The sequence below is a fragment of the Streptopelia decaocto genome (genome assembly GCF_964273445.1).
Source record: "Streptopelia decaocto genome assembly, chromosome: 2".
Taxonomy (NCBI): Eukaryota; Metazoa; Chordata; class Aves; order Columbiformes; family Columbidae; genus Streptopelia; species Streptopelia decaocto.
The window spans coordinates 125,369,648-125,384,183 of NC_138655.1; the positions used below are offsets into that span (position 1 = coordinate 125,369,648).

Consider the following 14,536-nt stretch of genomic DNA (forward strand, 5'->3'; position numbering starts at 1 on the left):
TCTGCACGTCAGCTTGGGGCAGGATGTGAGAGCTGATATTTTCTTTCTAGGATTTTCCCATTTTACATCTTGTCAAACAATCTTTAGCTGAAGTTTTGTGCTCAGAAAATTGAAGCAGTAGCAATGAAGTAATATTTGAAACAGGCAAACTGTATTGTAAAGCTTTGCCTGCACCTGGTACTACACCTTATTTTTTGATGTTATTTCCTCACATATTTTGACCTCTAGGCTCAAAGCTCCTAGAAGCAAACACCTCCTCCTTGTCTTCTCCTCACTCTCTCATCTCCCCTCCTCTGCTCTGCTCCCAGCTCATGCAAAGAGTCATGGCAGTGATGGGGGAAGGAGAGGGGAATTAATACTTAATGGCATTTCTATATCACCAAGAGGTGTCCTGCAGCAATGGTTGTACTAACAAATGCAGGAAAAATACAAAAAACAGTTTTCTTTGTTTACTAATTTCAATGAGAGGGGGAAAGTTATACAGGAAAAACAGCCTTTTCTGCTTTTTTTAGCTGCCCACTATGTGGCAAAGGCTTGTACAAGCAAACATTTTCTATTATGGGCTAAAGTATTTTTCAAGGACGTTTCCTGTGGCTAACAGTGGGCTGTCTGTTAGTAAGGAGTCTCCTCTCCTGCCAGTGATCACTCCACTCGAGTTTAGGTTTTTTTTCTTTTTAATCCTGGTGGGGTTGTTTTCAGCACAGTAGCAGTCAGAAATCACATGTGTTTACACCTCCGTCATACATCCTGTGCTCTGCAGACAGCTTAGCCTTGTCTCCAGTGGCGCAAAATCATTTGTTGCCTCCCTTAGAGGATGGGTCATGTAACCATATCACTGACGAACAATAGTAACTGTGAGTTTGAGAACTTAGAAGTGGAAAAAAATGTTAGGCGATAATTTAATTTTCGTATTTGCTCATAAGTAAATTTATTATTAGACTTATCGTTAAGAAAAAAAAATCAAAACTTATACTCCTCTCAAATGCCACTTTTGTTTGTAACTCATTTGTTTACCTTCTGAGTAGTTTCTACCTGGATACCAGAAAAGAGGAGGGATGAAGAATAGTGGTAAGAAAGTATCCCTCAGGATTATCATTATTTTTTAATCCTCCTCCAAATTACTTTCCTGCTTAGCGCTGGAGAGACTCTTTATGTTTTCCATTCCATTCCCTCTTATGTGTGCAAGCACAGAAAGGGACAGGAGGATCGCACTGGCCCCAGTGTAGTGGTAGCATCTCCATCCCCTTTGTCTCGGGATGGAGGGGGCAATGGGGCATATGCATAGCTCAGAGCCGTCCTGGGTGGGTTCTGACCTTGGCTAAGCACAGCTGAGAGCAGCAGCTTTGCAGCAGAACCTTTGTAAGGGGCTTTTGCCTGGTAGGATCAGACCTTAGAGAGAGGTGACAACTACCATAGGTGCTGTGAGCATCAGACTTCCCTACAGAGGAGGCTTGGGCCATAGCTTTCTGTTGCAATCTCTTAGGAATGGGTATCTACAGTCAGGATTGACTCTTTTAGTTCCTTTTAGCTTTTTTATTACCTGCCTCCTTCCCTCCATTCACCCCTCCATTACTGCAGTTAACTTAAAACAATTCTTTAGGAAAAGAAACATTGGGTTGTGTTATTCCTTTAAAATCACAACCATGTTCCCTTGTCCTGCTAGCAATAAAACCCTCCTATACCAACCCTGTCCTTGTCCCAGCATGGCAACAGTATTTATTCTAAAAAGAAGTTTACATTTGCTTTTGCAAAAGGTAATTTTCATATCACCACCTTGTTGCTTCACGACAGTGGAGTATTTTGTAGCCTGGCATATTTAAAAGGACAATTTGGCAGGGGGCAGATTTCAAGAACCTGTTAGCATTAAAGTTCTAGTTGCACTCACAGGTTCATAAATATTTTATCTTTTAATTAGGTGTCCCAGACTGCCTGGCCTGCTCTATTGCTGAGAACCAAGATGAAATGATTACATAGGAAACCTGGTGTGGTCTGTATAAGCTACTGGCAGCACCCTATGGTCTGCAGCCTGCCCATCTTCGGCTCACTGCTACAGATGCCCTGTTTGCTGTTTTCCTCTCATTCCCCAGTGCTCGCTTTTGTCTGTTGTTGCTGGACTCTGGTCAAAGGACAGCAATGGCAAGTGGACTTAGGAAATTGAACCTGCACAGCAGGTGCCCAAATAAATAGCCCAGGTAATGGACAAGGTGAGGATTAGGGTTGTCCTGGTGAGGGAACGAGGGGGTGAGTTTCCTTGTTTGTTGTTAAACTCCAATATACAACTCCAAAACCAAATTATTGACTTATAAAATCTAGGGACCTGCGTCAGTTAACCAGTACTTTAGGAACGTTGTGAGTTTATCATCTCAGATTAGTTGTGAAATATCATTGTTTAAGTTGCTAGAAATGCAGAAAGACTGGTTGGTTTTTTTTGGATGGCTATGCATTTTTTCTGGGAAGCTTGAGAACACCCCAGTGTCATGCCTCTGGACTATTTGTATTTCACTTATTCTTCACGTCTTAGATTGTTGACTGTGAAAGATTTCATGGCAAGTTAAGCTAGTAAAAGGAAGGAGACCTATTAGGCAGATTCAGTTTATGTTGTATGTAAAACAGATGCTTAATAAAATTAAGGGTACAACTGAGGCTCTCTGCTACCTAAATTGCCATTAATATATTCCTATGTGGAGTGAACAGTGCATTTGCTGCTCTCATTTTCAGCCCAGTGGAAAGAAGAAGAGGACTGATAAGCAGGGCAGGATTTTACAGGTGCTCACCTAGGCTAACTCTCCAGCCTATTTTTTTCTTCCCTCCCTACAGGGCTTGCTCTCAGAAATCCTCCGAAAGGAAGAGGATCCCAAGACTGCCTCGCAGTCCCTGCTGGTAAACCTTCGGGCTATGCAGAACTTCTTGCAGCTGCCAGAAGCCGAACGAGATCGGATTTACCAGGACGAAAGGGAAAGGAGCCTGAATGCAGCCTCCGCGATGGGCCCTGCGCCGCTCATAAGCACACCGCCCAGCCGGCCTCCACAAGTAAACCACTCTCTCTGTCTTTGAGATTTGCTCTCGCGTTTTCTCGCTGTCCTGCTGGGTGGTACCTTTCTTAAAAAAAAAAAGAAAGCTTTCACTGTTGCATTTTTAAATGCTCGTGGAATCGTTATTTGAAGTGCATATCACAAATTTAATTTAAAAAAATATAATGGATGATGGTAGCAGTTTATTACTACCTATTTTCTAGTTTTAAGATAAATTCTATCCATTATGGCCCCCACTGAGTTGTTTTTTTTCCTTGTTTCACTGAGGCACAAGCTTTGCTGGGCCTGGAAGATGCTGGCTTTTAGTGAGCTTATTTTTCCCTATACTTCTCAAGTGTTGTTTTTAATGTTGGATGTTCAAATAGGGATTTTGAAGGATTTGGGCTGCTAAAATGAGTGGGAATGAAAGCAAAAGTATGAGTACATCATATTGACTTAAAAAATTATCTTCCAGAAAATGAACAGATAAAATTAAAGGGATGAGGGAAAGAAGACTCCATCCCAAAATGCAGGTCACACTTCCACCAGGTCAAATACTGACAACTGGACAGCATAACAGACTTGCTATATCCATTGCTCTGAAAGATTTGGATATGCTCATTAAAGCTTTGTTTAGTATTTGTTCAAATGAAACTCACTATTGGTTTCTGTAAAATGTAGTGGGACTATTGGTTTAATTCTCCCTAAATTATAAAGTTTGATAGAGTGGAATCCAGAAATTCAATGGTATAGTCCTTGTGTCTGTCAAGGAAACTGATGTTGGTGTGAGGACATGAGAAATACAGACGTGAGCCATAGGAATGCACAGGATATCCACAAAGAAGAAACATGGTTGTGAATTAAACACTCCAAAAAACTGTATCATTTCTGAAATACTCTGAATTGCTGTGGCTAAAGGTTGTGCCTATGCAAGGGAAAACCAAACTGATCTTCAGATATATGGGAATCATGCTGTATACACAGTCTAGATTTGCTTTACAAAGCCAGGCTTTAGGATTGTGGGAACTTCGTGGTGGTTGAATATATAAACACAGAGCAGTTTTTTGCTAACCAAGCTTAGGCTTGTGTCTATGACGATATTCCATACCCATTCTGAATGCTATAAATCCCTTGAGATTATTTTTCTAATTTTCCTGCAGCTAATGGATACTAAGGACCGCACTAAAGTAATGAATAACAAAATTGTAGGAAAAGGGAGGACAGAAGATCGCTTTAACCAGCTGCAGTGCTTTTCGGAAGAAGAGAAAAAAAGATTAGCAGAAAGAACAGACTGTGCTAATAGTCTAGTTTTGTTATCATTAACTGAGTTTAGTCTGTGAAATCCACTATAGATACTCTTCAAGATAAAAGATGAGAATCTATTTACATAGTAATGCTTTAGTGGAAAATAACTAAATATAGATAACTGTGTTTAAAATAACATTTGAGTTTGTTTTAATATCTCTACCTGCTCCCACAGCCCAAGTAATTCAGAGCAAATGCTAACCCTCGTTCTTAACTTATCTCTTTCTGCCAAGGTAATGTCTCACTCTGTCTCAAGTGGTCTTGGGCAATTTCACAGCTAAAGAACAGAGTTAATTACAGGACCTTCCAGAAGGATGTCAAGTCAGAGGTAGTCCTTGTATTGGTTTTAATTCACACTTTAAACTGTATAAATCCCTTGCAGCCAGAAAGAAAGTGAGACTTAGGGGTTTTCTTAACTGACAAAACATACTGTAAGTCCAAATTTAGGGGCTGAAGGGGGGGATCTATCTGTCTCTGCTGTGCTCTTCTTCATAATTACATTTCTTTTTTTTAGCGAGAGTCAGGAGTATAGTTAACCTAATTGCGACAGTTCGAGGTGGAAACAGCAAAAGGTTTTGTTATGATACTTTTCAAAAGGAAAAGAGATCAACAAGGAAACCTTACAGATTAATACTTGAGATCTACAGGACAAAATAGTTATTTTTCTACTTGTATTGTTCTCTGTCATTAAGCAAAACATATGCACTTTACTTAGTGGGTGGACCAAGGATGTAGAAACATCTGAGTTGGGATTCTGTGTGACCTTTTTACACGTTGCCAGAGTAAACCACCTGTAAACATGTGTAGCATGTGCCACCTGCTACTAAATATTCAGAGCCCTAGGTTTGAAAACTGAAATATCCATGTTGGTAACATAATTATAATACTTAATGCTAGAAATAATAATGAAATTATTCTAGTTGTTGCATTGGCAAGTATAACTACAAATTGTAGCAAAAATAAATTATAGTCAGGATACTGCAAAATTATTAATGCAAACTGCTACTTTGATACCCCCCTAAATGTCCACAGTTTATTGAATATTTGATACTAAGGAAATAAAAGTACTAGTGTCCTTACTACTAAGTTTATTATAAGCAATTATGCAAAGTTCATTATACAGGAATCCAGCACAATATTTTTCTATAGTTTAGCTGTGAGCTTCTTGGATAACTACTGAAAGACAAAACAGACCATTTATCCTGACAACAGAATTTACGCAAGAGCCAACATATTTAATATTAAATCTTAAGACTAGTGTAACATTTGAAACAATTAAACTATGAAACCATGAAAAATGGGAGCTAATATGCCACACATGAAGGTTTATTTTGCAATTGCAAGTTATCAGTTTCAAGAGGATGTGAAAATAAACATCCTGAAAAGGATCTATTTTGCATTTTTGTGTTGCCAACTGGTGGCCAGACAGTAGAGCAGACTTAACCATTTAGCAGCTGAGCTTGTTCTGTGTGAATTTTGCATGCTGTTACGTACAAAAACAGAAAGCGTGACCTTGGAGGTCTGATAGGATAGTAGGAACTCACCAAGCATATACCCTGATGCCTGAGTTAGAAGGAACTGTGGTGAATTTATCTCATTTTTACAGCATTCTTACTAGTTGCTACTTGAGCTAATGTACCTGGATTATTTCCAATTCTTTTTTGAAATCCTTTAAGAAGCTCTTTGTCCCCCTTATTTCTCCCTTTCTCTCTGACTTAAACAAACCAGCATTTTTTTTAATAATTACTATTTTTTTTTTTAATTGAAATCATTAGCTTCTAATGCATTAATTTTTGGGATATGTGTATAACCCTCTAAGCTGGTCAAGTTGTAAGTCTGCTACTATCTTCACACTGGTGAACTGAGCACAAGGAGGTGGCATACACAAGAATTTTTCCCTTGGACATTGTTCATCTTGCCACATAAGGCAGAAGCCTGTCTGTCAGGCTCTTTCTTGGGGCAGTGGAATTTATAAATATTAACTTCTCCATCAGGTAGGTACTGCATGGAGACATGGTTTAATTTCTTTTGTTGTTTTGGTTTGTTTTTTTCCCTCTTCAAAACCTTTCTGGGTATCCCTAAAGTCAAGTTCAGAGAAGAAGTCTATTACATGTTGTGCAGGAATAAGAGGATGCCGAGTGTGGAGCTATGTTCAGGTTGGATGGAGCTCCCCATGGAGATGCTAGAGATGTCCTCTCCCTCTGATCAGCGTAGTTTGGGATGTGGGGGAGAGAGGACTCCCTCCTCCTTAGTAGAGATTGGCAGGAGGATGGAGACAGGTGACTTTTATTTTCCAAGATATTCTGGTTAAAGCTCATTAGTCATCCTGCAGTTATGAACACTTCCTTCTCAGGACAAGTCATTTCCATTTCAGCAGGGCAGAGGAAGAAATCCTTCTCACAACCCAAATTACAGAAAGAAAATTTGTTCTAACTCTTGGGGCCCATCATCATTCTGTGTTAAAACAGAGTACGTGTAACATCAGGAGCAGAATATAATTTTAAGAAGGCAATGTTTTAAGAAGTATCCACAAATCTTGAGTGAGTCATGTTTCTGGGTACTCAATTGACAAAACCCTTCATTTTCATAAATGTAATCCTGGCCTCCCTCTGACTACAGATAAATTACAGTTCCTTCCTGCTAAAGCAATTTCAGCTTGGGTCCTAGAGATAGGTTGTCACGCTTGAAAGACTGGTCTTGGGGAGAACGCTGCCTTGCTGGGGGTTGAGGACCACTGAACCTGTATTGCAAGGAACTATGGATAACACCAGCTCTTGTAAAATTTGACAGTGGAGGCTTGGAGTTCAAACACACACACACACACACACATACCATACATCACCACCAGCAAAATTTTTATTTTTATGTCTGCAAAATTTGAGATTTAGGTTGATAGTCTTTGTGCCAAGTTGCAATTTAATGAAAGTAAAAATGAACAAAATAATACATGCAACCCTCTTGCCGCCCCCCCCCTCACAAGAACCACCATGGAGGAGAGTTAATGGAAACCCTGACACTTAACTATAACTGCACTTCCAGGCGCCACTGTAATAATGGAGTAGTAAACCTTGTCCTGATAAAAGCTGTTCTGAAAGCAACAGCATTTATTTTACCTCCTGTGCTATTTGCAGAGCAGAACTGAAAAGTAGTTTGTTTTGCCTGGAATGAACTACTTTATGAATTTTAATGTACGATGTAATATTAAAAGCTAAACCAGGATTAAAGAAGATTTTTGTTCCCAAGCTAAAACAGTACTTATGAGAATGTGTTATAGAAGATTTTTTTTCTTTCGATTTCGATGGGGAAGAAGTGAGCTTCCATGTTTGTGAAAACCTCTTCATATTGGTTGTTCCTTCTATAACAACCTGTCCTTTGTTTAGGAAAATGGAATTAATCCAGAAGTTCTTGCTACTGTAATCAGTCTTGTTTGATGAGAACATATATCTGGGCAGGCCAGGAAGGGATGGATGTGTCATTTTTTTCAAGTATCTTTAAAAGACTTAATTGATTTGTGATAGGAAAATGGCCAAACAGATTTCTGATTCTCGGTGTGTTTCATTTGTAAAAGAATGCTCCTCTGCTCAGTTAGTGGTTGAAAAATTTGGTTACTGTGAAAAAAAAAAAAAAAAGTAGATGATGTATGGTTTCTTTCCTAAACAGAAAATGTGGCTAAAAGTGTGGGTGGGGTGGGAGGTTGTGCTTAAGTGTGGATGAGATAAGAGATTATGTTTTGTTTTGTTTTTCTCTCCAAAACGAATACTTTTTCCACCTCCTCTCCCAAGTCCTGAAGTTGCACTGTTGAAGGCTTTTTTGTTTTCTGTTGGGTTTTTTTGAGGAGGAGGGTGTTTTTTCAACCCAGCTTCAAACAGCCTCTGTCTTGAACTCAATTCTAAATTCAACACAACAGCCTAGATGCTTGCTATGTATAAATTATGAAACAGTTTTATGTATGGATATTCTCCAAGAGGTTAATTAGCATTATTGCATGGAATTCATCAGACCAGAGCAGACCAATGGTCCATCTAGTCCAGCCACAGTCTATACCTGATCTTTGAAGAGAAATTATTAAGAAGCGGGGGAAGAATTTTTATACTTGGCCAATGATGTAATTTGGAGAGGGAGAGGGTATGGCTGTGAACAACAACTCTTGATAATCCCCAAACCCATCATTTTATAGCTCCTGAAGCTCTTCAGGCTAATATGGCTTTTTGATGCAGATATTAGTGTCTTCTGTTATTCACTTCCTAATTCAGTATCAACAGAAGGCAATAGGAATTTGGGGGTTTGTTTGTTAGTTTTAACTTCAGTGATATTTTAGATGCTGTTGAGTTTGTTGTACCTGTATAAAGACAGATGTGATTTGCTAACCAGAATGAGGATTTTCAGTAGTTCTTCTGGGTTAAATGCATACCCGTACTGAACTAGGCATTGAAAAGTGTGGAACAAGATGCACACTTTAAGTTGCTTCCAACATGGTATGTGAGTCTTGTTTTTCGATGATCCAGGCATTCACAGCTCAGTTAAGTGATCCATGAAGTACTGCTACAATGTGAAGCTGTCTTTTGAGGCTGAGTAGCAATCAAAAAGGCAGTGCTTACAGAAGAGAGACATTTTGATCAAGATCACAAGAGCCAAGTGTTTCCTTCCCAAAAGATACTGTGGACTTCTGTATGCTAGCTGAATACCTTCATCTTCTCGTCTTCTCCTCAGGACCCTCAAAGATTAATTACAAGTTAGAAATATTTCTTGGGGAAGGAATGAAATAACTTTGCCAAAATTTAAACCCGAGGTCCGAGAAGGTGTGTTGTCAAAACCAGCACTTTTTAATTTTCTAATTTAGCTTAGCATGATTTTCACATGCAAGCTGAGAAGGCTGTCTCCAGTTGTATATTTAACATCCCTGTTGGTTATCAGTTATCTTTTACTGAGTCTTTTTTTTTTATTATTTAAAGTTTATAATATTACCACTGATTTTGCAGTTTTCAAATTATTTCACTGTATGGTGTTCAGTAGATGCACCTGCTCTTGTGGCTCCATGCAGATTTGCCCAGTGTGAGTCGTGTGTTTTCCTGCTCTGTGGTGCTGCTCCTCACGCTGCCCATAGCCAGGTGCCTCAAATGTTTCTGAGCAGCTGGTGGCCCAGGCTTGGCCATCCTCTACTGCAGTGTCACCTGTAAAATGTCACTCTTCAGAAAAGGAAACATCTGAACTCCAGGTCACGGCTGCAAAGTACTGGTTGTTTTCAGATGAAAGCAAATCACATCATAAACTGTATTCCACATTCTAGGATTTTTTCTTCATTTCCATTTTCTATTTAAGACTCCTGTTTTCAGACACCAGGAAATGTTAACGCCTGTGAGAAGGAGGCAGGTGGAAGTGTGTGCAGACACCTTGTTCTTGCTGGGGTTTTGGCCCTCGCAGCTAATGGGCATGTGTTAGCACTGCTCCTGAAAAGCCTGATAGACAAATCAGGCTCAGCAAAAGTGGCATGCGCTCCCAGTTCCTGGGCTAGATTATTTTATCTTAAAAGCACTATGGAGCATAGTTAACACAAATTGAGCGTGACATTTCTAGGCAAAAATGGGCTGATGATTTGCCTAAGTCTCTCACCCAAAACCTTTGACTCTCATAGCGTGAGACCTGTGACATATAAAAGCTCATAGAGAGTGAGATTAGAAAATGAATTATCATGTTATCATGATTTCCTTTTGAACCTCAAGGGACTTCAGAGCATAGGAAGATGCTGACTTGCACTGGATTAAACTGATAGTGAAAGTGTGGTTTTAGACACATAGGCTGAATCATCCTCTGGAAGTGCCAAGTTCCATCCATTAGATTTAGAGGTAGCCTGAATGACTAACTTAGACTAGAAATGCAACTTCTGAATGGCTAAATTAATTCAGCTCTCAACAACATCAGGATGAACCAGTAGGTTTGAATTGAAATCTAAAGGTTTGATTTTGCATTATCACCTTGCAGCTTCTTGGCAGAAATCCAGTCTTTCCTTTCCTATGGTCCACTTTAGGATTAGCGGTCCATTAGGCCCACTGATCTTGGGCAAGCGTTGCAAGAGTAGTTGCTAAAGAAAGACAATACCCTTAACTATTGAGAATATTGTAGGATGAGCTGAGTACCTGCTGATTTTTGTGCCTCTCAACTGATATTGCAGAAACTACCCTGTAACCTTGGTGGTATGATTCTTGGTGTTGAAATGTCACTTCCATCTTTTACAAGGGATGAAGGAAAGAATAGTCTTTGTTACATCATGACACTACTGATGTATTTTTTTTATAGTTTTCCTTAATGCTACAGATGCAGCACAGAGATGGTAGTGTAATCATTCTGTCTTGTTTTCACCCTAGTTTGTTTGGGTTTTTTTAACCTGGACTGCAGGAAGAATAAATAGTTGATGTATGTAAGTGAAATACAACTAGAATTGATAGTTTTAAGAAAGCCCTATCTTGATTTCATGAATGGGTGGTTAAAATATGCATTATTCTAAATTATCCCTCTTTTAAAAACAGCTTAAGAATTAAACTGATGAGATAATATTTTTAAAAGTTAAATCTAAAGCCACAACTTTTCTACATTATCATGCATTTGACTACTGGACTTAAAGCATGAATCAAGATGTATCTGTCAGGTTTCTATTTCATTAAAAATTCTTTTATGCTGCACTTATATTTTTTCACTTAATTTATGTGGGGCAAGGAAATCATGTATTTTGATTTTCACAAGTCTCTTTTGAATTCACAAGTCTCTACAAGTCTGTTTGACAAGTTTCCACCTAATTTGTTTTATGACATTGAAATTCACAGTGGTCAGTTAATGAAAACTCAAATTTCAGATGCACTCGCCTTTTACAATATGCTGAATTTTCTTGTTTCCCAGTTGCCTGAACCATGGATAACTTACAACATTAAGTCTCTGAAAAGCTGAAGGAATATCAGAGCAAGATTGAATAAAATGGAAAAGGGAACTGCTTGGGGAGGGAAACAGAAGAAAATAACATTTTCATAATGAAAAATGTCTCATAAAATGTATTTTTTAGGTCAAAACTGCTACCATTGCTACAGAGAGGAATGGAAAAACAGAAAATAATTCCATGAACATTAATGCTTCCATTTACGATGAGATTCAGCAGGAGATGAAGAGAGCCAAGGTGTCCCAAGCACTGTTTGCAAAGGTTGCAGCAACCAAAAGCCAGGTAAAGTTACCGGGGCGCACCGGCCTCCCTGTCCTGCGTGATTATTTCCCTGCCTCCCCGGTTTTGATCTGTTTCCCTGTGAGTTACAATGAGCAGCCGGGCTAGCACACCAGCCACAACTCAGAGCTCCTTGCTGAGTCCAGAGGAAACCTCTGGTTTCCCTTGACCAGGCAGCGGTGAGAAGCGGCTTCCCATGACACGTCCCTCTCTCTTCCCCACCAGCAAGATGCCTTTGCTGTGCTCCCATGGGTCTTGGGTGGTTCGGAGAGCATCAGGTTCATCAATTCTTAGCTGGCATGGATATGGCAAAAGCTGTGGGCGAGCTCTGTTTATTGCTGCCAAATTCATCTCAAGGCTTTGGTGTTTTGCAATTACATACGTCGCAACGCGGAACACAACGTTTCTCTTTTTTTTTTTGCAAAAATATTTAGTCAGACCCACTGGTGAGGCTGTCCATGGGAAGTGGGGCAGCACAGTCCACATCAAGACGAAACCAAACCCAACAAATTAGTTATACAAGTTGCGTCTGAGAAAATATGTGTGATCTTTGTGGAATATGATAGCTGCATGGTTACTTGTGTTTGTGCACACAATATTGCATATTCAGTTTTAAGCCTTCGTTGTGTGGTTTCCTATTCTGTTTTCTTCAACTGAAGAATTTCTGTCAAGTATAGTGGCAAGAGGGCGAAATCAGCAGGCACTTGTTGGGTTTGATTATCATAAGCAACATGTCTTCTGAGAAAGATCACCGGAGTATGCAAATCCATTGATTTGAATGAGAATGTACTAAAGAAGTAAGTAAAGGAAAAACATATAGAAAAATGGGAAAGACTACATACAGTTATATCAATGCTTGAAAGAAGTGGTAGAGGTACCAATGTTTGCAATCTTGAATTTTCAGGTTAGATTAAATGTTAAGTCCACTAGTCATTCTTCCTTTTCTAAAATAGCTTCATAGAAAAATACGTCTTCCACAGAAAGCTGATAATGATCAGTTAGACCAATGAATGTTTCTTGGGCTCTCAGCATTTTAGTGCTGGTTTTCTTTTAATAGTCTTTAACTTTTGACTTCTGTGTTGTTCACATTTTGGAGTTTGCTGCATTTCTTTGTACAGAAAGGATGTTGTCTCTTAAGTTATATGCTGTAAGGAGCACTTAAAGGGATATTTTGGAAATGTTATATCAAAATGATTAAACTCAAGCTGTGGACTGTAAAAATTACAGCTTTATAGGCCACATGCCTGCCTACCCTTCAATCACTGTCAAAGTGATAATTTCTACAATAATATGTTTCTTTTATTGTGGGATTCTAAACACCAAGTGCTGTTTAAACATTAAACTGAATTGTTTATGTTAGTGCTGTACTCAGTGTGTCATACATCAGGCCACTATAATCTCCCATGAAATGTAAAAATTCTGTCATGAATCATGGCTTGTATATCGGAAATTACTGTAATTTTGATTGGAAATTACAGGGCTCTTGAAATGTTTCTAATTATGATAGAATGTTACAGCAGCTTCCAACCTGTGTGCTCCTCAGATGTCTTTATGTACATGTCAAGACTTGGGGTTAGAGAACTGTCCATTTTCTACACCTTCACCTTTCCATTTCAGTTCTCTGCAAAACTAAGTTATGAAGCCAATCTATCAGTCCACGTAATTTTGATCTGATCTGTGTGATAGTGTATTTATTTAAGTGCATAGTCTAAAAATTTTTAGGTGGGACAGCTCTTCCAATGCTGACTTTAAAAGGGACAGGTAGTCAAAGTGAAGCACAGAAGCTTCCAGAGGATGCAGTGCAGTTTTTTTAGAGTATTGGTATAAATTTTAGATTCTTGTACAAACTTTGCTAGCAAGTATAGAAAACAAACAACACCAAACACATAGTTCTTCTCCCTTTTATTGTGGAGATTATGTCTGTATTCTCAGAGGTTTTCTCCCCAGTTTAAGCAATGCAATGTTAATTTATGTCTTAAGCAAACTTTCAGGTCTGTAGTTAGCCTAAGTGCTATTTGTAATAGAAAGCTGCTTCAGAGAAGTAACCTCTTAGGTAAACTGAATGTGTTGAGTCTTCTCTAACCAGTTGACTACTAGTCAGCCAATTAATAAGCTTTAAATACGTAGCAAAAGCCACGTATATTAAAGGAGATATCTGTATTGTAAAAAGTTCTGCTTTGGAGCTTGTGAAGGGTACTGAGAAATATTTCATGAGGCAAAGAAGTCTCCCTTGCACAAAAAAAAAAGAGGCTTGCCCAAACTTATTCTTTAAAAGAACCTCTCTTGAGAGAGCTCCTTTGTTGTTTTGTTTTGTTTAATTTGGGGATATTGGTTTCCTGCTCAGAACTGGAAATCCTGGGATAATCACTTCCAGGTACAGTGAAAAGTCTGGAGGGCACATAATATAAAATGACATGTTGGTTAACGGCTTTGTTTTTAAAATCTCTAAAATTGAACATTGCTGCTCTTATCTTATTTTGGATATAAAAACTTGATTAACTCCTGAGCGTAGTCTGGAGTTATGGTATAAGGCAGTATGTGACCTAAAACAGCTCTGCCAATGGACAAAGATAGTTGTTTGCTGGAGGGCCTTTTTTTTTGTTTTTTTTTAAGGAACTGATTTGAGTCAACATTAAATTGGGTGTCTAAGCAGCCAGCATCTGCAAGGTGGCTGGGCTTGCCTGAGCCAGGAGACTGCAGATAATGTTTTGCTGACTAGAGCACTTTGTGCAGAAGAGCTGTTAAATGATGCGCCACGGAGGTTTCTATTTAGGTAGCGCCGAGGCAAAAAACGAGCATCCTCCCTTGCGCTGTGTTAGTGCCTTTGGCGAGAGTTACCTGATTGACAGAGGACCTGATGCTCAATGAACCCCCTGCCTACAGGGGCTTGGTGCAGCAGAGGTCATAGCGCAGGGCAAAGAAAGGGTGATGGGGGCAGGAGGAGATGGCAGTGGTGTTGGTAAGAGCATGCCCTGGCTTAGGTGAGAGATGATTTGTGTAACCGTAGTTTCACAGT

At 39.2% G+C, this 14,536-nt stretch overlaps 1 protein-coding gene across 10 annotated transcripts in view; it reads left to right on the forward strand.

The window, feature by feature from the left end:
• Window positions 1-14,536, forward strand: part of SATB1 (SATB homeobox 1) — a 93,012-nt gene that overhangs the window by 54,632 nt on the left and 23,844 nt on the right. For all 10 annotated transcript variants that reach the window (XM_082045720.1, XM_082045716.1, XM_082045717.1 and 7 more), the window contains 2 exons: window positions 2,818-3,030; window positions 11,368-11,523. In XM_082045720.1, the coding sequence (XP_081901846.1) occupies window positions 2,818-3,030; window positions 11,368-11,523 (369 nt within the window). The remainder of the gene's footprint in view (window positions 1-2,817; window positions 3,031-11,367; window positions 11,524-14,536) is intronic.